We start from the raw sequence: 21,969 nt of genomic DNA on the forward strand, positions 1-21,969 counted from the left end.
TGTGTGCTTTACTGGGTGAGCTTTTGAGACTGTTTCATTGCAAATGTGTTCATTCCTTTAAATGTAAGCATTACTTCATTAGAATTAATTCTAGCATGCCACCTCTACATGTTACACTTCAGACTGTGTCCAGAGACGTCAGGCATGGAATGTCAACCCTCCAGCTTCATTACTCTGGTGAGACCTTTCCTAGCTCACAAGACTCCTTAATTCCATTTCACATAGTGCACTTCCTAACAAACCCTCAAAACCTAGATATAGATCAGGGCTCATGAGACAGGGCATATGTACACATGTATCCATGAATTAGGGGAAAATATATACCCTAAAGCAAAAGTGCACAATAGTTTGCAGTGAGTCAGTAAATGTAACAATCAACTAGAAAGACCTAAAAAGACACCATAAAGCACCTAATCAAATAGTTTCTACTTAGACCTAGATACCCTCCTCACCTCCTTCCTATTACACTTCTCTCAATTACTCTGAAGCTAACCTTATCAGACAAACTAAGGACTACAAAAGCTGAATAAGGGCAAGAGACTGGCAGACTTTAATGATGACTCTTTAGGGCCCCCATCACCTGGGGCCCTAGACAGGGAGTCCTGAGATTCCCATATAGACATGATGGGCCTAGACCTCTAACAGATCCATCTCACCACTGCCACTGGTCATCTCCATCAGGAACAACATAATGGACACCTCTGTGGGCCCCTATTGGATCTGGCCCTCAATGTGGATCAGCAATGGTAGGAATATTCCATTCTCCAAAAGGAAATTGGATAACATACTTTGCCTACCACCCGAGGGTGATGGGTCCTAAAATTGGCGCAGCCTGGAATGTTCCTAGCCGTGACCACAGAATGTGAGCTCAGACCTACAGAGATGTAGAGTTTACATAGGCCCATGTGCCCCAGATCAGATCAATGGGGTTTATAGTTAACAATACTTATATACTTTTCCCATATTTGGGAGCTACTCCCTTCCCTGATCAAACTTTCTAGTCCTTTTTCCAACTATGACACAATCTCCCCAGACAATAAGTTGGGTCCACCTGCATATTAGATGTCAGGCTCAGGCAAAAACTAGTAAAGACATGGGCTCCTTGGAATACACCTAAAATAGACCTACTAGCTTTTTTCCAAAATGGAGACCCCAAATCCTCATCTGCAATATTCTTGCCTTTAGGTTCATGACTAGTCAACAATTTGTTTGGCTTTGTATGTTAACTCTTTTCAGCCACCAGGTTCCAGATGCTGTCATGATATCAACCTGACTTCCCTGGAGAGACAACCCCACCAATATGTCCTGGAGCCCTGCCTCCCCAGAACCCTGGCCCACTGGGGAAAGAGACAGGCTGGGAGTATGGATCGACCTGTCAATGCCCATGTTCAGCAGGCAAGCAACTACAGAAACCAGACCTTCCACCTTCTGCACCCCATATTAATTGTAGGTCCCCACACCCAGAGGGATAAAGAATAGGAAAGCTATCAAGGGAAGGGATAGTATACGGAGGTCTGGTGGTGGGAATTGTGTGGAACTGTACCCCTCTTATCCTATGTTCTTGTCAATATTTCCATTTTATAAATAAAAGTGTTTTTTTTTAAAAGAATTAATTCTAGCATAGCTGGTTATCATCTTGGATAGATTCAAACAAACTAAATATTCAGAAAATAAGGCAGAGAGATAGAATAATAGATATGCCACAGAAATAAGTTGCCTGAAGTCCTAAGCTAGATGTTTGTTAAAACACTTTTGAGGAACAAAAAGATTCTTTGTTGCTGCCAAGGAAGAAGTAGTATAATGGCCAGAAAACTGGCCTGGTGAGCATGAAATCTAGAGTTTAATCCCTGACATTCCATATACCAGAGTGATGCTCTGCTTCTCAATAAACAAACAAAAAAAACTTTCAAAGCCTTTCTAGAGCTGTGTGTGTGTGTGTGTGTGTGTGTGTGTGTGTGTGTGCGTGTGTGTGTGTGTGTGTGTTACTGTTCTTTATGATCTGCCTTCCATCTGTCCAGTGTTCTACCTCCCTGACAACACTAAATTTAAAAATAACTGACTTCCCCACCTCCCTGCCCCCCCCCCCCCCCCCCGTTGGACTGTGAGCTTTATAAGGGCTATGTCTATCTTCTCCTTTTCTGAATCTGCAAAGATGGGAAGTTGTACCTCCCCAACAACTACCAGGTGCATTTCCTCAATTCCCTTTCCCCAGCAACCCAGGAAAGGACAAACTGAAATCTCAGCTGAGGAAAATCCAGCTCAGAAAAAGGCTGGCTCCATACCAGAGTCATTTCTTCATTTTTCTGTGGAGGGCACCTGAGGAAAGTTACCCTCTTCCCAGCCTTTTTCTGAAACAGAAATTCCACAAATGATGGAAATCACATTAGTTGTCCAGAGCCTAGGGGCTGGGGGAAAGAGGTGGGAGGCCCTATTTGCATTTTTTCCATTAACAAGCTGGAGTTGAGCTAGCTTGCCTGGGGAGATCATTTGAGAGGAAAATCTTTGCATATTTTATTTAAAAGCACGCTGCGTTAGGCGGGTAATAACGCAGAGTGTAATGATTAGGTGAGGCCTGCAGGGGGCGGGGGTGGGGTACTTGCCTCCACTCCTACCACACCTCCCAGATCCTCACAATCCCACGTCCTTGCAACCAGGCCTTTGAAGGTGCAGTCTTCTTGAGCTGTCTCCTTAGAAGTAAACTTGGGTTCCAAGCTTCTGTCATTCTTTCTCTGTGTGTCTCTCTCTTTTTTCCTCCTCCTTCTTTTAGATTTTGGTTTTTTTGGGGGGATGAGGGAGAAGGAGAGGCCAGAGCAACATGGGGAGCAATATGGGGTGGCAGAGAAAGAACTCAGGACCTCATATTTACAAATCTGGTTCTCTGTTGTTAAAATTCGGTGGCTCCAGCTGGCCGGGCTAGCTTCACAGGCGGGTAACAGAGACGACCAGAGACATATGGCTGGGCAGGGAAGCTGTATTTCTTTATTCAGGAACAACGATTAATGAACTAACCCAAACTAATCACCAAACAGAACTCTGTTGCCTCTTTCCCCCGTGGTGGCGCTAAGCACTCTCGAACTCTGCAACTCTGGAACTCTCTTGGGGTTCCTTGGGGCGGGGACAAGTGGGCCTGCGAAACTAGCAGGACTGAACCAATTTTCTTGGCAGGGGGAGAGCTAGAACAACCCAATGTAAAGCATACAACAGTTCTCTACCCACTGCACCACCTCCTGGGCCACATTAAAAAAACTGGGGGTGGGGGGGGGGATCAGGCAGTAGCGCATTGGGTTAAGTGCACATAGTGCCAAGTGAGAAGTGCAGACCAGTGCAAGGATCTAGGTTCAAGCCCCTGGCTCCCCACCTGGGGGGAGGGCAGGGGCGGTTGCTTTGCAAGCAAAGAAGCAGATCTGCAGTTGTCTTCCCCCCCCATCTTCTCCCCCTCTTTCAATTTGTCTGTCCTATCTAACAACAGAAGCAACAACGGTAACAGCAGCAGCAACAACAATGGAAAAAGATGGCCTGCAGGAGCAGCGGATTCCTAGTGTAGGCACCGAGCCCCAGCGATAAACCTGGCGGCAAAAAAAAAAAAAAAAAAAAAAAAAGACGTATTTATTACATGTAAGAGACAAAGTGTTTCACATGAGATACACAGAAGAAAGACAAAGCAGAACACTATTCTGGTACTTGCTGCTCTCAGAATAAAACTGAGAACCGCAGGCATGCAATTCTAGTGCTCTACCAGTTGACCTATTTTCTGTAATTCTTGACATTTTCTTTCTGAAAAAGCAGAAAGTGAGGTCCTAGACCACTCTAAGAGGAAAGGGGTGGGATAACAGAAAAGGACCCAACACGCAAAGACCTGAGACCTGAACCACTTAGCCCTGTGGTTCTAAGTGCAAGATGAACAGGGCAGTGATGATGGGGGGCAAAGGGGGCGAAATAAAGGAACTCCATAAGCTTTTAAGATATGAGACTATGGTTGTCACAATAATTGGGTAGGCAGTACTATTAATATCTTATATCTAGGGAATGGGGATGGCAAATGGGGCTCTGCATTATCTTGGATAGTCACACTCAAAAAATCCAAACATTAAGGCCCTCTCATGAGTCTTTTACAATGTTGATTTGGAATTCAAGAGACCTGGAGGGTTTAGCAGTTAGTCTAGTGAGCAGGGTTCTTGCTCCATCACAAGGAGCAAGTCACATAACCTGTTTTTTTTTTTTTTTTGTAGTGTTTTGATCATAAAGGGATGTTGTATTTTGTCAAAGGCTTTCTCTACATCTATTGATATGACCATGTGGTTTTTGGTCTTGCTTTTGTTGATGTGGTGGATCACACTGATTGATTTACGTATATTAAACCAACCTTGCATGCCTGGGATAAACCCACTTGGTTATGATGAACAATCTTTTTGATATACTGCTGTATCCGGTTGGCTAGAATTTTGTTCAATATTTTCGCATCTATGTCATCAGAGATATTGGTCTGTAGTTTTCTTTTTTGGTTGTGTCCCTGTCTGCTTTTGGTATCAGGGTGATGTATTGGATCGACCTTCTCGTGGTGCATCCCGTGAGTACCCATTCATTGGGGAAACTGACGATCCTTCGTAGCCGACTGAATCCACATGGATCCCAGTCACTTTCAAAGACAGCAACAAGCAGCTCCTGACAGCTTTCAACATGACGCTGTTGACTGGCTATGGAAGAAGGGCAAACGCTAGAAGAAGAAGAAAGGTGATGTTGGCTTCATAGAAGCTGACAGGGAGTATTCCAGTGTCTTCAATCTTCTGGAAGACTTTTAAAAGTAGAGGTATTAGTTCTTCTTTGAAGGTTTTGTAGAATTCATTTGTAAAACCATCTGGTCCAGGACTTTTATTTTTGGGGAGATTTTTGATAACTGTTTCAATTTCATTAGCTGTGATGGGCCTGTTCATGTTATCCACTTCCTCTTTACTTAGTTTTGGAAGTTGGTAGGTATCTAGGAAATCATTCATTTCTTCCAGGTTCTCTAGCTTGGTGGCATATAGTTGTTCATAGAAGCCTCGCATGATATGTTGAATTTCTGCAGTGTCTGTTGTGATATCTTCTCTTTCATTTACTATCTGGTTTATTTGGGTCTTCTCCCTTTTTTGTTCTGTGAGTCTGGCTAAAGGTTTGTCGATTTTGTTTACTCTTCCGAAGAACCAACATTTATTTTCGTTGATCTTTTGTATGGTTTTCCTATTTTCAATGTTATTTATTTCTGCCCTAACTTTAGTGATTTCTGTCCTTCTGGTTGCTTTCGGGTTCCTTTGTTGTTCTTCTTCTAGGTCTTTAAGATGTGCAATCAGGCTGTTTATTTGTGCTTTTTCTTGTTTCCTAATGTGTGCTTGTATAGCTATGAGCTTCCCTCTTAGGACTGCTTTAGCTGTGTCCCAAATATTTTGATAGCTTGTGTCTTCATTTTCATTGAACTCTCGAAACATTTTGATTTCTTCCTTGATTTCCTCTTTGACCCAGAAGTTGTTAAGAAGTGTACTGTTGAGCTTCCACATTTTAGCACTGTTACTAATCTTTTGTTGATTGTTAAGTGTTAGTAATTCCATTGTGGTCTGAGAAGATGCTTGGGATGATTTCAATGCTCTTGAATTGGCTGATGCTGTCTTTGTGGCCTAATATATGGTCTATCCTTGAGAATGACCCATGTGGATTTGAGTAAAATGTGTATTCCAGTTTCTTGGGATGAATGACTCTGAAAATGTCCAATAGTTCTAGTTTATCTATCTCTTCATTTAGCTCCTCCCTTATGTCTTTATTGATTTTCTGCCTGGATGATCTATCAAGTTGAGAGAGTGGGGTGTTGAAGTCCCCTACTATGATTGTGTTACTGTTAATATATTGCTATAGCTCTTTCAGTAGAAGTTTGATGTATTTAGATGGCTTCTCATTGGGTGCATAGATGTTAATAATTGTTAAGTCCTCTTGATTAACTGATCCTCTAAGCATTAAGTAGTGTCCATTCCTATCTTTTTTAATCTTATCTATTTTAAAGTCTATCATGTCAGATATGAGAATAGCTGTTCCTGCCCTTTTTTGTGGGCCATTGGCTTGTATAATAGTTTTCCATCCTTTCACTTTAAGTCTGTGTTTGTCTTGTTGAGTTAGGTGGGTTTCCTGTAGACAGCATATTGTTGGGTTGTGTTTTCTGATCCATCTTCCTACTCTGTGTCTTTTAATAGGTGAATTCAGGGCATTGACATTCATTGATATCAAAGATTGAAGATATTTTAACGTCATTCTTGTAGAGTTTTAGAGTGTTTTGATATATGTCCTATTTGTGGTGGTCTGGTTGTTTATAGGAGACCTTTCAGAACTTCTTTCAGGGCAGGCTTGGTGATGGTTGCTTCCTTCAACTGTTGCTTGTCTGAGAAGGTTTTGATTCCTCCATCTAGTCTGAATGACAGTCTAGCAGGATACAGTATTCTTGGCTGAAAGTCTTTCTAATTGAGCACTCGATAGATATCTTGCCATTCTCTTCTGGCCTGTAGTGTTTGTACGGAAAAGTCTGCTGCTAATCTTATGGGTTTTCCTTTGTAGGTGACTCTGTTTTTCTCTTGCAGCCTTGAGGATCCTTTCTTTATCCTTATTCCTTTCCATTCTAAGTATGATATGTCTTGGTGTCTTTAGGTCTGGGTTAATTCTGTTTGGGACTCTCTGGGCTTCTTGAATTTTTATGTCTTTGATGTTGTCTAGACTAGAGAAGTTTTCAGCTACTATGGCCTGGAAAATGCTTTCTTCCTCTCCTTCTCTTTCTTCCTCTGGTATGCCAATAATGCGTATATTGTTTCTTTTGAAGTCATCCCATAGGACTCTGCTGTTGTTTTCAGCATCTCTTAATCTCTTTTTGAGATCTCTTACTTCTTTTTTAGTTGTCTCTAATTCATCCTCAATCTTGCTAATTCTGTCTTCAGCCTCGTAGATTCTATTCTCTCTGCCCTCTACTGTTTTCTGGAGTTCATCTATTTTGTTGCCCTACTCTGATACTGTTTTAACTTGTTCAGCTAGTTGCATTCTTAGCTCAGCGATGTCAGCTTTCAGCTCTCTAATATCCATGAGATAATTAGTATTTTCTTCCATATTCTCATTTGTTGTTCCTGCATTTCTGATTACAATTTTTTCAAATTCTGTACTCACTCCTGTTATTATTTCCTTAGCTAATGTTTGGATGTTGAACTCGTTATTTTGTGCTTCACCCTCTGGAGGACTTTTAGCTGGACTCTTGTCCTGGTTCGATTCTCCAATATTTTTTCTTGTTGTTTTAACCATTTTATATATTATGTTATGAGTTCCCTTTATCAGTACTTTTCAAATTATTGATCACTATTGCCTGGATTGACTTGTGTCTAAGTAAGTTAATTAAAGGGTTCACAGTGGTAGAAGTTAACAGTTATTTCAATCCCTGAATTGGAGCTCAGTGGTTTAAAAGCCTCTTTCCTTTTTTTTTTTTTTTTCTTCCCTGTAGGCTATGGGAGCCTGAGGGCTTTTAAACTATCAATAGGCTTCTTAGCTAAATCTTCTTCTAGTGAAGAAGGGCAAACGCTAGAAGAACTGACTCCTGACCAAGAGATAAAGCAGGGTGTGGCAGAGATAATCCAGTGCCATATGTTAGGGTTGAGCAGTGTGCTAGCTTCTTCCTCTCATTTATAATAAACAAATAAATAAATATAATCAGGCCAGGGAGATAGTTAAGACTAGAAGAGTACTAGCTTGCACTTTTCAGATCCCAAAGGTTGCAGGGTCAAATCCCTAGCATCTTTCTCTCTTCCCCTTTGTCTTCCCCTCCTCTCTCCATTTCTCTCTGTCCTATCCAACAACAATAATAACTACAACAATAAAACAACAAGGGCAACAAAATAGCATAAATAAATAAATAAATATTTAAAATATTTAAAATGACTTTATAAGTGAGAGAATTTCACTTTTATTTTTTAAGATTTATTATCTTTTAATGAAGGAGAGAAAAAGAGCAGAGCATTTATGGCTCTGGACCTCTGTTTTACAAAGCATGTGCAAGTCATCTCAAAGGGCTCACTGTTGAGAGGGGAGGAGCAGATAGAGTGGGAGAGAAAAAGTTAGATACCTGCAGACCTGCTTCACCACTTGTTAAGCGACCCCCCTGCAGGTGGGGAGCTGGGGTCTGGAGCTGGGATCCTTACGCCGGTCCTTGCACTTGGTACTACGTGTGCTACCACGTGGCCGCTGAAAACTATTTTAAATTCTTTCTACTAGAGCATACTACAGAAAGTGCTTTCAAGTCACTGTGTGTGTAGAGACATCTATGAGCAGTTCTCACACTGCACTCTCATTACCCAATCTGAGTCTGACTCCTCTGATAGATTGTGAAGTCTCCATGGGCTGGGACTGTGTCTAACTCATCTGGATCCCCAGTGCTTAGTAGAGAATCTGGCACATGGAGACAGTGTAAATATTGGTGGAATACAGGAACTGGAATGGCCTCTGTAGTCACAACAAGCTGAGGGAGACCAAGGAATGGCAGGATGTCATCAGTCTGAGAGTCGCCCAGCTGCCTTTGCGGTGGTGGGCAGAATGTGAGTAAGGTGGAGCCAACACACACCATCTTCAGTGGTACTGGCTTCCCTGTATTATCACTGCCCTGGACCTTGGGGCTCTGAAGGAGGCTTCTACAAGGAGTGAGGTTAACTAAGAGTTTAATTCCCTTTCTTTCTTTCTTTCTCCTCATCTCTTTTTTCCTTCCTTCCTTCCTTCTATAAAGAGATAGGGAGAGACACCACAGCACTGAAGCTTCCAGGATCCAACCTGATTGCACACATAGCAAAGCAGCACACTATTGTTAAAAATAGGGAGTAAGGCGGTAGCGCAGCGGGTTAAGCGCAGGTGGCACAAGGCGCAAGGACCGGCTAAGGATCCCGGTTCAAGGTGAAGCAGGGTCTGCAGGTGTCTCTCTTTCTTTCCCCCTCTCTGTCTTCCCTTCCTCTCTCCATTTCTCTCTTTCTATCCAACAATGACAACAACAATAATAACTACAACAATAAAACAACAAAGGCAACAAAAGGGAATAAATAAATATTAAAATAAATAAATAAATAAGTAAATTTACCTGCTCACCCCATGAACAGACTCAGAAAACTTGGGAAAAGCTGGAAGGGAGACACTTACTTGATTCTGTAGAATCAGGCACTGGTCCAGCCTGGGTCCAACACAACAATCAAGAGACAACAATCAAGTATTTATTCCCTAACGCAAAACTCTCCCTCCAGTTTCTCCATTGGCTGGGTAATATGGGGTTCACAATCTAATCCAGACATATAGTAACAGAAAAGCAATATTTTAAACACAAGCAATATTTTAATCAACACAAGTGGTGGTGTGCCAGATTAAGCGCATATAGTACAATATTTTAAACACATTCTTTCTCCTTCTTTAGTTTTCTAGTTATTGACTGATAGAGAGGACCTCTCTCCTGACAGTCTGGGAGTGTGTGTGTGTGTGTGTGTGTGAGAGAGAGAGAGAGAGAGAGAGAGAGAGAGAGACAGAGAGGATGTGTGTTGGGGGGACAAGTTTTTCTTGTAAGTTAAAGCTCTTTGGAAGCCCTCTGAGGGAAGGAGGGGGAGATGAAACACTAAGATAACTCGTGCCCTATTCTGATAGTTTGTATATATGAGAAAGAGGGACACCTGCAGCCTGCTCCATGGCTAATGAAGCTTCTCCCCTGGAACTTGAACCCAGGTCATCATACATTACTGGTAGCACCACCACTTGCTCCACCTATTACTATTTCCTCTTCCTCCTCCTCTTCCTATTATTATTTAAATAACTGAATGGGGCCAGTAAAATAGTTCACTTAAATAGCGCAGTTGTTTTGCCATGTGTACCATTCAGTTTCGAGCCCAACCCTCAACTACACTGAAAGAGCTTAAGTGCTGAGGTCTCTTTCACTCTCTGCTTATAGCTCTGAAAAGTTAAACAATCAAGGTAACTGTATATTAAAGTTGATTAGAGGGGGTCCAAGGATCCTGAAGAGCAGTCTAAGTCCTCACCAATTCGCTAATACATATCACTCATCCATGCCCAAATCTATGTTCTCATTGGCAGGCAGCACCCTCCAGCTCTTCCACCCCCACCGTCCCTCCCACTCCCACTGTCCCAGCCCTCCCAGTGGACCCTGGGGTTAATCTTCCCCCTCCCCCTTCCCCTTTGTGCGCCCAAGTGCAAAAACCCTGTGAGGCTCCCGTGTCCTTCCTGGCAGCTGAGTTGGGGAGAGCCGAGGGGGCACAGAAGAAGGAGTAACCCCCTTGCCCCGCAGCTGTCCCCAGAGGGACCAGGACAAAGAACCTGCTGGCGGCCTGCCTGAGCCGTTTTCATGCTTGTTAGGATTAGGCGCAGGGACTGGGCTGCCCGCCATGCGGATCTGCAGCCCGTCCCACAGGCCTGCGCATGGGGCAGGCTTTGTGAGAGGACCTCGGTCCGGGGACCCTGGGAGGCCCCTTTGTCTGCGTTTTTCTGACTTTCAGAGGCACAAGGACCTCTGAAAGTCAGCTGAATGTGGGTCTCCAACCTGCTCCTCCCCTCCCCAGAGCCCAGCGCTGGAGTCCCGCCTGCCTTGCACCTTCTCTTGGGACAAGGTCAAGACACAACCCCCGCCCCCAACACACACACACACACACACACACACACACACACACACACACACACACACACACACACCTTCCCCTCCAGATTGCTCTTATCCCTGCTGGAATGAGAAAGAGGGAGAGACACAGATAACATTTCATTCTTGCAGACTCTACTACTCCCATAAGAAATCCCCATCTGAATAACTATTATAATCAATTACTACTACTGTAGTAAAAAATTCCTTACTGGGGCCAGGTGGTGGCGCACCTGGTTAAGCGCATGTATTACAGTGCGCAAGGACCCGGGTTTGAGCCACCGTCCCCACCTGCAGGGGAAAGCTTTATGAGTGGTGAAGCAGGGCTGCAGGTGTCTCTCTGTCTCTCTCCCTATCACCCCCTTCCCTCTGGATTTCTCGTCTCTATCCAATAAATAAAGATAATAATAAATTTAAAAACCCTTACTATAACTCAAAAGTAACCAAAGAACAAGACCTGAGGCCACATGGAGGGCAGGGAGTTATGTTTATTTTACGTTAATAGGTTACAGTCCGATTCCTACCAGATCTGCACACGCTTGTACTGCAGCACCCAACCTTTATCAAACTGTGGCAAACTGGGCGCAGCACAAGCTGATTGGTTAGAAACAAAGTCCATCAAGGTGCTGACAATAGAGGTGAGAGCACGTTGGCTACGATCAGAGCCAGCTGATCAGAACTCGCCACTCCGGTTGCTGTCCACCAGGAGCCTATAGATTCACTATTATTCACTATTATTATTTACCAGAGCACTGCTCAGCACTTGGCTTCTGGTGGTATAGGGGATTGAACATGGAATCTTTGTTCAATCTTTTGCACAACCATTTTGTTATTTCCCTAGTCCTCCATGACTTAATTTTTTTCCCTTTTAGTTTTATCATTTTAAGGGGGAGGAGAATAATGATTTACAGCATGGTGTTGATACACTGGTACAGTTTCTCATCTCCTTGTGATAGGTGTCTGTAAAACATTCATGCTGGACGTGGGTCCTTTTCCACCGTCATGCACCAAGTTCTTTGTTAACATGCAGACTGTGTAGTGGCATTGTAAAACCTGAGTGGCACATGCAGTGCTGGGGATGGAATTCAGAATCTCATGCACATTAAGACTGGTGCTCTACCTACTTCATGCACATTCAGTTTGGGCCACCCCAGTGACTTTGTGTTTGTTTGTTTGTTTACTACCAGAGCACTGGTCAGTTATAGCTTATGGTAGTGCTGGAGATTCAGCCTGGGACCTTGGAGTCTCAGGCATGAAAATTTTTTGCATGACCATTATGCTATATCCCCAGCCCAAATCCCAGTGAATTTAAAATGGCGTTCCAGTGGTCCAGGAGGTGGCACAGTGGATAAGGCATTGGACTCTCAAGCATGAGGTCCTAAGTTCAATCCCCGGCAGCACATGTACCAGAGTGACGTCTGGTTCTTTTTCTCGCTCCTATCATTTCTCATGAATTAATAAATAAAATTAAAAAAAACATTTAAAAAAATAATAAATAAAATGGCGTTCCGGGTAAAGAAATAGGGGATAGAAGTGGAGGCTTGAGAAACCCTTTCATGTAACCCTCCTGTACTGTATATTGGTCCAACCCCTGTGGAGAGCAGTCTGGAGAACTCTCAGAAGGCTAGAAGTGGACCTACCCTATGACCCTACAATTACTCTCCTGGGGATATATCCTAAGGAACCAAACATACTCATTCAAAAAGATTTGTGTATACCTATGTTCATAACAGCACAATTTGTAATAGCCAAAACCTGGAAGCAACCCAGGTGTCCAACAACAGATGAGTGGCTAAGTTGTGGTCTCTATAAACAATGGAATACTACTCAGCTATTAAAAGTGGTGATTTCACCTTCTTTACACCATTTTGTACAGAGCCTGAAGAAATCATCTTAAGTGAGATAAGTCAGAAGCAAAAAAATGAATATGGGATAATCTCAGACAGAAGTTGAAAAACAAGATCAGAAGGGAAAACACTAAGCAAAACTTGGACTGGACTTGGTGTATTGCACCAAAGTAAAAGACTCTGGGGTTGGGGAGTGGGTTCAGATCCTGGAACATGATGGCAGAGGAGGACCTAGTGGGGGTTGTATTGTTATGTGGAAATGTTATATGCATGTACAAACTATTGTATTTCAATGTCAACTGTAAACCATTAATCCCCCAATAAAGAGGGAAAAAAAACCACCCTTTTATGTGTTGAACTGTGAATCCCCCAGAATCCATATGATGAAGTTCTGACCTCTAGTATCTCAGAATGAGCTCACTTAGAGATAGGGCCTTCAAAATTGTAATTACGTCAAAATGAAGTCATTGGGTCAAAATGAGCTCCAATCCAATAGGATGTAAATAAGATAAAGACATAGACATATATAGAGGATAAACCATGTGAAGACATCTAAAGAAGATGACCATTCACAAGTCAATAGAATTGGTTTCCAGTGCTGCACACACCTTGGATTTCTATCATTCAGAACTGTGAGGAAATAAATTTCTATTCTTTAAGCCAAAAAAAAAAAAAAAAGTGAGGGCTTAAAGATAGCTCACCAGGTATAACATACACTTTACTAAGTGCAAGATCACAGGTTCCATCCCCCACCACTATGTGGGAACACCATGCAAAGGGGAAGTGTTACAAGCAGTGGATCAGTGCTGTAATGTTTCCTTTGCTTCTTTGCTTACTTATTGTCCCACAGGCCCACCCTGGGTTTCATGCCAGCACTGTTCTAATGCTCCTTTTAGATGACAGACACACACACAGAGAAGAGAACTATTGCTATCACTCTGGTATATGCAGTGGCAGGAATCAAGTTTAGGACCACATGCTTGTCCTCCCAGTCAGCGTCAGCTTTCTTTTTTCTCTGATGATCTCCCCAACCTCTCCTACTCAGGTAACATCTAACATGTAACATCTAACATTTAGGGGTTATTTCTTTTTTTTGTTTCTTCTTTTTTAATATGTATTTATTCCCTATTGTTGCCTTTGTTGTAATTATTGTTGTTGTTATTGATGCCGTTGGATAAGACAGAGAGAAATGGAGAGAGGAGGGGAAGACAGAGAGGAGAGAAAGACAGACACCTGCAGACCTGCTTCACCGACTGTGAAGCGACTCCCCTGCAGGTGGGGAGCCAGGGGCTTGAACCAGGATCCTTATGTGATCCTTGTGCTTTGCGTCACCTGCGCTTAACCTGCTGCGCTACCACCTGACTCCGTTTTTTCTTCTTTAATGAAAGAGACAGATAGGGAGAGAGAGAGAGGGGGGGGGGAGGGAGGGAGGGAGAGAGTTCCCAGAGCTATTCAGCTCTGGTGCAGGTGGATTCAACCTAGCACCTTTGATGCAGTCTTCTGCAATAAGCTATGCTATCTCCCCAGCCCTAGGGGTTGCTTCCTAAAGAAAAAAAGACAAGGACAATCCCATATGGAGCTTTAAAGCAGAGGATTGTCTCTTCTTCAGATTGAGGTTGAATAACTCCTTCCCAATTTCTCCCCTTCAACTCCCAACCCAACCTGCTATCCAAAAAGGGAACTAAAGAACGTGTAAAAGAGGCCACCAGTGGGGGCCGAACAGTAGCACACTGGGTTAAGTGCACATAGTAGGAAGCGTAAGGTTCCCAGTTCAAGTCCCCCGCTCCCCACCTGCCGTGGGGTCGCTTCACAAGCAGTGAGGCAGGTCTACAGGTGTCTACCTTTCTTTTCCCCTATCTTCCTCTCCCCTCTCAACTTCTCTCTGTCCCATGCAAAAAAAAAAAAAAATCAAATAGCCACAGGAGCAGTGGATTCCTAGTGCAGGCACTGAGCCCCAGCAATAAGCTTGAAGGCCACCAGTCAACATTCAAAACAGAAACACACACACCAGAAATGCTTTTCTTTGCCCCAGTTTGTCTCATGTAGGTCCAGGTTCTCATTCAACAGAAGACTTAGACACAAAGTTCCAGGGCCATTGCTTCACCGTCACTCCCTATATCATCACTTACCCACTTCTCTGTCAAGGGCAGGTTTCTTCAGAATCAGCAAGGAAGATCTCCTACATTCTGCAGCTACGGTAACTGAAGTCCAGAGGAAGCAGCAGGGACTTCCTTGCCCTTGTCCACCCATCAGGATCATGCATTCTCTTGACTCCCAAAAGCAAAGCAGAGCACTCAACTACCTTAGTCCTCAGTTCTCCCCAGGCTCTACTGCAAGTGGTCAAGCCCCACTCATGAAAGGGACAAGCAGTGAGAGAAAAGAGGTATGACCCACACTCTGAGAGGCTAGCACTATCCCCTGCCTACCCTGGACAGTTAAACAGTGGCTTCTCTTATCTCATATAGACTGATTCCAGCAAGGAGCACAAAATAAGTGGAAGCACAGAAAGGAAGTGAGGTTTTTTTACCCTTGCCCGTTCTGTGCAAGTTTATAAATACATTTTTTAATTGAGGTATAATTGACACATAACATATACATTAACATACATACATTTTCATTTCTTAAAATATATAGTTAATTTTAATAATAGAAACAGAAAGACCAGAGTAGTGCTCATCTTTGGCTTATGCTGCTGTTGAGGCCTTAGTGTATCAGGCATTAAAGTCTGGTGCATAGCCACTTTTTTTTTTTGCCTCCAGGGTTATCACTGGGGCTTGGTACCTGCACCAGGAATCCACTGCTCCTGGAGGCCATTTTTTCCCCATTTCTGTTGTCCTTGTAGTTGTTACTACTGTTGTTGTTGAATAAGACAGAGAGAGATCAAGAAAGAAGGGGCAGATAGAGGAGGGGAGACAGACAACTGCAGAGTTGCTTCACCGCTTGTGAAGCACCCCCCCCCCCAGCAGGTGGAGCCAGGGGCTCGAACTGGGATCCTTATACCAGTCCTTGTGCTTCGAACCACGTGCGCTTAACCCACTGCCCTGCCCAGTCCCCTCATAGTCACTTCTTTAGATCCATTGCCTCACATATAACTTTTTATCAGATGCTTATGCCTATATGGTTTGCAGTAGCTCCTTTCCATGAAGAGGTGTGCTTTAGAATTCCAGTTCTATTCTTCATTATCACCACCATTATCTCTCATGTGGCCCAAGATAGAGGACAGTCTTTTTTTTTTTTTTTTAATGCTAACCTGTTTTATTTTGTGTGAGATAGAGGGAGAAAGACAAACCAAAGCACTACTCCACTATATGCAGTGCTGCAGATTAAACTGCAAACCTCAGGCATACAAGTCTGATGCTCTGCCAGTTAAGCTATTTCCTTAGCTGTTCCTATCTTCTTCTTTCTTTCTTTCTTTCTTTCTTTCTTTCTTTCTTTCTTTCTTTCTTTCTTTCTTCTTTTTTTATTTTTAATAGGACAGAGAGAAATGGGGAGGGCGGAAGAGACAGAGAGGGAGAGAGAAAGACAGCTGCAAACCTGCTTCACCACTTGTGAAGTGACTCCTCTGCAGGTGGGAAGCCAGGAACAGGAACCGGGATCCTTGCACTTCATACTATGTGTGCTTAAGATGGTGTGTCACTGTCCAGTCCCACTATATTTTCTTTTTTTTTCTTTTGCCTCCATGGTTACTGCTAGGGCTTAGTGCCTGCCCCTCGAATCTACTGCTCCTGGAGGCTAATATTTTTCCCTTTTGTTGCCCTTGTTATTTTATCTTTGTTATTATTATGGTTGTTCTTGATGTTGTTGTTGTTAGACAGGACAGAGAAATGGAGAGAGGAGGGGAAAACAGAGAGGGGGAGAGAAAGATAGACACCTGCAGACCTGCTTCACTGCTTGTGAAGTGACTCCCCTGCAGGTGGGGAGCCGGGTGTTCAAATCAGGATCCTTGTGCAGGTCCTTGCACCTTGTGCCATGTGCGCTTAACCCATTGCGCTACCGCTCGACCCCCCCCCCCACTATCTTCTTTTCTAACCCTAACTGCCCCCCCTCTGCCATGGTCTTCATCACTGCCTCCACTTCTCTTCCATACTAATCCTTTATCAATAAACCTGGCAAAATCGTGGCCATGAAAGTCAGAACAGCCACTGAACTTCTCTGAGCAAATTCACACTATCTAAGACAATAGCCTTAGCAGAGCAAGGTATAGGAGGAGTGAAGGCAAAGAAAGAAAGGTAGCCTGGGGATCCCAGAATGGATCAACCACAACCCTCAGATAAATGCAGCACACTCTGAAGAAAGAAAGAAAAAAAAAAGGCTAGATCAGGTCGTGAGTAAGCCTATAGTGTAAGCATGGATGCTTCACACATGCAGTCGAATATATATTTGTGTACAGCTATTTGTGAGATGGCCTGCAAGTATACATGCTTCGAATATATACTTCCCATGCCTAGACCTACACACATGCACCCTGCACCCTCTCCCTGTATACATGGGCATACACACATGAGGGCTGACTCACATACATCCACATGCCTACACACTCAAGCTCACTCCTATGGATACATCTTTTGCACATACATCTTCACTCATGCAAACATATATACACACTAATGTGTATCTGTCCACACAAGCACATATAATTTATTTATTTTTAAATTTATTTTCCCATTTGTTGCCCTTGTTGTTTTTCATTGTTGTTGTAGTTATTATTGTTGTTGTTATTGATGTTGTTGTTGTTTAGATAGGACAGAGAGGAATTGAGAGAAGAGGGGAAGACAGAGAGGGGGAGAGAAAGATAGACACCTGCATACCTGCTTCACCGCTTGTGAAGCAACTCCCCTGCAGGTGGGGAGCCAGGGGCTTGAACTGGGATCCTTTCACGGGTCCTTGCACTTTGCGCCCGACTCCCACATTTATTCTTATATACTTGCTATACATATGCCTAAGGTTCCTCTTCCACACTCACCTATAGGTCTCTATATAAGTTAGCTTGGGTGAACACAAAGAAACACAGCACACACAAGCTCATAAATACATAACCTGCCTCCATGTTAACATACACAAACTCTCTTAGCTTACCTGCACTCACCTCAGTAAGTATTCACTTATGCACAACTACACACACAGAGAGAGAGAGAGAGAGAGAGAGAGAGAGATCTGCAAATATATACATATATCCTTGCATCCCTGTGGAGGCACACCCTTAGTTCTGGTTCTGGGGCCTAGAGGGTGCTGTCCGCTGTTGGAGACAGCGAATAAGCTCCTTTCGGTTGTCCAGGATGGTGTCAAAACTCTCCTGCAGGCGGGCCTGCTGGTCAACCAACCGGTGCTGCAGGCCCCGGATCCACTGGAGCAGCGCCAAGCGGCGGTACATCACCAAGTGTACATGGTGCTTCTCCTTCTCCTGTTCTTTGTAGCGCTCTTGAGCTTGAAGCTGTTGTACAGCCTGGGCCACTGAGGGTAGGAAGGAATCTGTAGAGCCAGGGCCTTGAGGAGTCTCACAAGTAGGCTCAGGACTGCTGCTGGGACTGTCAATGCTCAAGGAGCTGCTGGCATAGCCATTGTCCTCCAGAGGGGAGCAGACTGTGCTGGCACTATCCACCTTCTCAGGTTCAGCTTTTGGGATCTCTGCCCCTTCTGGAGGGCTTCGGACCTCCCCCTCAGGCAGTGCAGGAGCCTGGAAAGCCTGGTTGTCAGAGAGCAATTCTGAAGAGCTTCTCACCAGGATGGGCTCCACTTGGCTTGATACCCCACTCCAATTCTCATTGGCATCTTTAGCACTCGCTAAGAAGTTGGAATTATTGTCTGGTTGGAACTCTGACTGGCATATCCCAGGAAGTGGGTCCCCCAGGAACTGGCCCCCCTCAGCTAGTCCAGGCTGGATAGCAAACATCTGGTCTATAAAGAGAAAGAGGAAACATGAGTCAGAGCAGGGGAGGGTGGGGAGTCTGAAGTCATGGCAACCTAGGCAGCAAGCTCAAACCTAGCTGCTCCCTCTCTCTTGGTCCCCTTCCCTCAACTCTGCTAAAACCCGCCTTTATGATTTTCTTCCCCCTTCTCTGACCGCTGCTTCCCAATCTCCTGTGTAGCAGTTTCCCCTAACCCTCTGAGACAAGCTGTCTTCTTATTCTACGTACTTCTCCCCAGGTGACCTCATCCCCTGTAGTTCCCAGAGTCATGTGATGGTGACTCTCAGATCTGTCTCCAGCCCAGATGCAACTGCTACCCAACTGTGCAACCACCACAGGCTGCTGAGATGCTCCATGTCCAAACCAGCTCTTCTTCATGCCCTTAGCAATGCCCTCCAATTCATCAGTCCCTTTAGCCAGAAATCTGAGCATCCTGGACTCCTCCCTTTGCTTCTTTCCTCAGTCCTCTTAAAAAACCTCTAAGTGTATGTATACAAACATCTCTCTCTCTCTCTCTCAGCCTAGGAAATGGAACAGTGGATAAAGCACTGGACTCTCAAGCATGGGGTCCTGAGCTTGATCCCCAAAATTGCTTGTGCCTGAGTGATGCTCAGGTGTCCTTTCTCTCTCTCTCTTTCTAATAAATAAATATTTTATTTTATTTATTTTCATTAATGGCTTATAAACTCATAAGATTACAGGGGAATAGCTCCACATCCACCATCACAGTTTTGTGTCCTTCCCCCATAAATAAATCTTTAAAAAACAAAACAAAAAATAAAGAGGGGAGGGGAAATAGCATAATGATTATGAAAAGCCCTAGATTCAATCCCCTGCACCATCATAAGCCAGAGCTGAGCAGTGCTCTTATAAAAATAAATACAAATAAATAATACGTCGGGGCCAGTTGGTGGCACACCAGGTTGAGCATACATGTTACAATGCTCAAGGACCGGGTTCAAGTCCCCAGTCCCCACCAGCAAGGGGAAAGCTCTGCCAGTGGAGGGGCAGTGTTCCAAGTATCTCTCTGTTTTTCTCCCTCTCTATCACTCCTTTCTCGCTCAATTTCTGGCTGTCTCTATTCAATAAATAAATAAAGATAATTTTACAAAAATAAATAAATAAATAATATGTTCTGTTGCTGAGGAGTTATTCTGATGCAGTCTCCGCCCCCAGGTTTTTCTACGCCCTGCAAAATCCTAGAGTGCCCCCTTCAACCAATCCTGGCCCTACACGTCATCCCTGGTTGTCGCCCAATAAAAAGCCCCCTCACCCACCCCCCCCTCTCTGGGCTCTCAGCTCTCCCTCTCTGAGGTCTCGCTTCCTCCCCCCCCCCCCCCCCCCCCCCCCCCCCCCCGTCAGGTAGTGGGGACAGCCATTGCCGGCTGGCTCCACGTGGTCTGAACCAAACCCCCCCCATCCTATAATAAAGATTTGTGTACCCCTTTGCTCTGGACGTCCGCTCTCTTCTCCGCGGTGCAGCCCGACACCAGACCACCACAACAACAATGTTCAAAAACAAAACTACTTGGTCCAGGACCAGAGCATCACTCTGATACACATTCGATGCCGGGGATGGAACTTGGGATCTCATGCTTGAGTGTCCAATTCTTCACCCATTGCGCTACCTCCCAAGCCTCTCCAGCTCAGGTCATTTCTTACCCAGATTACTGCAGTCTTTTCATTGACGTCTCTGCCTCTAGTCAAAAGTATAAATTTGATCAGTCACAGCTCCACATGCTCTCCCTAAACTACTGATAAACCACTTCATGGCCTTCAAGGCAGAGCTTCATCTGGCCCTACTTAAACCTACAGACTTGCCTGTTGCCACTCTGCCCCTCCCACCACCAGCTTCTCAGAGATCTTGGAACACATTATGTTCCTCACACAGTTGCTTTGGCTAACACTCCCCTCCCCTCCCTTCTCTAACCTGTATGCTTTTTAGTACTTAAAGAACCAGTCCTAATAACCATCCCCACCTCTCTGTAAACTTCCCAATATTCTCCCTACTGCCTCCAAAACATTTTTATGTTTTTTTGTTTGTTATGTTTTGTTTTTACCATAGCACTGCTCAGCTCAGCTTACGGTGATACTGACAGTGAACTGAACTTGGGACCTAGGAACCTCAAGCGTGAAATCAGTTGCATAACCATTATGCTGTCTCCCCGGGCCCTTAAATGTCTATCTTGTGTCCTTGCCCCTAGCCTGCTCCATCGGAGGGCCTATCCCATACTCTTCAGTAGGGAGAGTGTGCAAACCATACTATTCTCTTCAATTATTGACCTCTATCAAATTTTGGGCTTACACTGACATTTCTACTGACAACATAATATTGAAATCAGAAAAAATGGAAATCAGGAGAATAACGGTGTGAGCAGAGCAAATACTAAATAGGAGGATCTTTATAAGTGGCAGTGGGCAGGAATGATGTTGGGGAAACCCGTGTCATCTACATATTCCCATTCTGCTGATTAAGGTGTCAGGAAATCTTGCATAATATATACATATAGATAGATATAGATATATAGGTATAAATATTGTAACCGGGCTTCACAGGGCTCCACATCTGCACTTTGAGATTCTACTGATCTTAGTCGTCTTTCCTTCCTGTCAATCTCAGATACTTAGAAACAGAGGGAGACAGATTAAGAGAGTCACTAGAGCACTGATCCATCCCCTATACCTGGTGCTGGGGTGAGGCTTGAACCCCAGACCCTGAGTATGGTAAAGTGTGCACTCTATTGGATTCCTCAAATATTTTTTTCCCTAAACTTGAGACTATGCAGAAGCTGGGGTACAGTGGGTGTGATGTTAAAGATCATGGGGGGTTCCCAGATGTGGTAAAATGGGAAGCTAGTCACTCCAGGGAGCAGGTTTTTGCCAAGCAAACTAATAAGCAATTTGTCGGGTGGCGGGGGGCTGGGCAGCTCTTTGAGGATGTAGGGAGAAGGCCTCCCTTCCTGCTTGGGCTGCGGGAGAGCAACAGAGGATGGGGACCAAATCTCCCCCAAAAGAGGCATAGGGTGGAGGCTGCTCTAGGCCTCCTCAATGCCCTCCACTCCCATCACAGGTCTCAAACCCTCCCCCCTCGGGCCCTGACTCACGGCCTAGAGGAGCCTGGCCTGGCGCGGAGGGCCCAGCGGTGGGAACCTGTCGCTCCGGGCCGAGGGTGGGGAGCTGTCCCTAGGCCTGGGCCTGGGCCTGGGGGTGCGCACCGCGGCCGTGGGGGGCGAGCTCCAGGACGGTGCTCCCAGTCTCAGGCCTGGAGGGTGGAGTCGGCTGCGTCTGCGCAGCCAGGCGGGGCGGGGCGGGGCGGGGCGGGGCGTGGCGGCGGGCCCAATTGGGCCCTGACCGCTTTCTGCAGTCCCGCCTCCAGCATCCTCCACCAAAGCTTCCCTCAGTGAGAAGAACTAATCAAACCCGTTTGATCTATGATTAGTTCTCACTGAGATACAATGGCCTTTGCAAAAAGAGAATCTGATGTCGCCACCCTCCTGCTTAAAAGTGACTGGATATTTCAGGGAAATGCCTTCTGGCTGCATCCGTAGGG

The 21,969-nt window shown here is 44.7% G+C and overlaps 1 protein-coding gene across 1 annotated transcript; it reads right to left on the reverse strand.

The window, feature by feature from the left end:
• Nucleotides 1–17,149: 17,149 nt before the first annotated feature.
• C13H1orf216 (chromosome 13 C1orf216 homolog) lies at nucleotides 17,150–21,693 on the reverse strand. The gene is made up of 2 exons (XM_007533107.3): nucleotides 21,524–21,693; nucleotides 17,150–18,408 (listed from the first exon to the last, which is right to left on the reverse strand). The coding sequence occupies exon 2, from the start codon at nucleotides 18,401–18,403 to the stop codon at nucleotides 17,714–17,716; it is 690 nt and encodes a 229-aa protein (XP_007533169.2). The 5' UTR covers nucleotides 18,404–18,408; nucleotides 21,524–21,693; the 3' UTR covers nucleotides 17,150–17,713.
• Between the last annotated feature and the right edge of the window lie 276 nt (nucleotides 21,694–21,969).

The sequence above is a fragment of the Erinaceus europaeus genome, chromosome 13 (genome assembly GCF_950295315.1).
Source record: "Erinaceus europaeus chromosome 13, mEriEur2.1, whole genome shotgun sequence".
Lineage (NCBI taxonomy): Eukaryota > Metazoa > Chordata > Mammalia > Eulipotyphla > Erinaceidae > Erinaceus > Erinaceus europaeus.

Excerpts from the sequence above, each read along its gene's own strand:
- C13H1orf216 (XM_007533107.3), bottom strand. The coding sequence starts at position 18,403 with ATGTTTGCTATCCAGCCTGGACTAGCTGAGGGGGGCCAGTTCCTGGGG.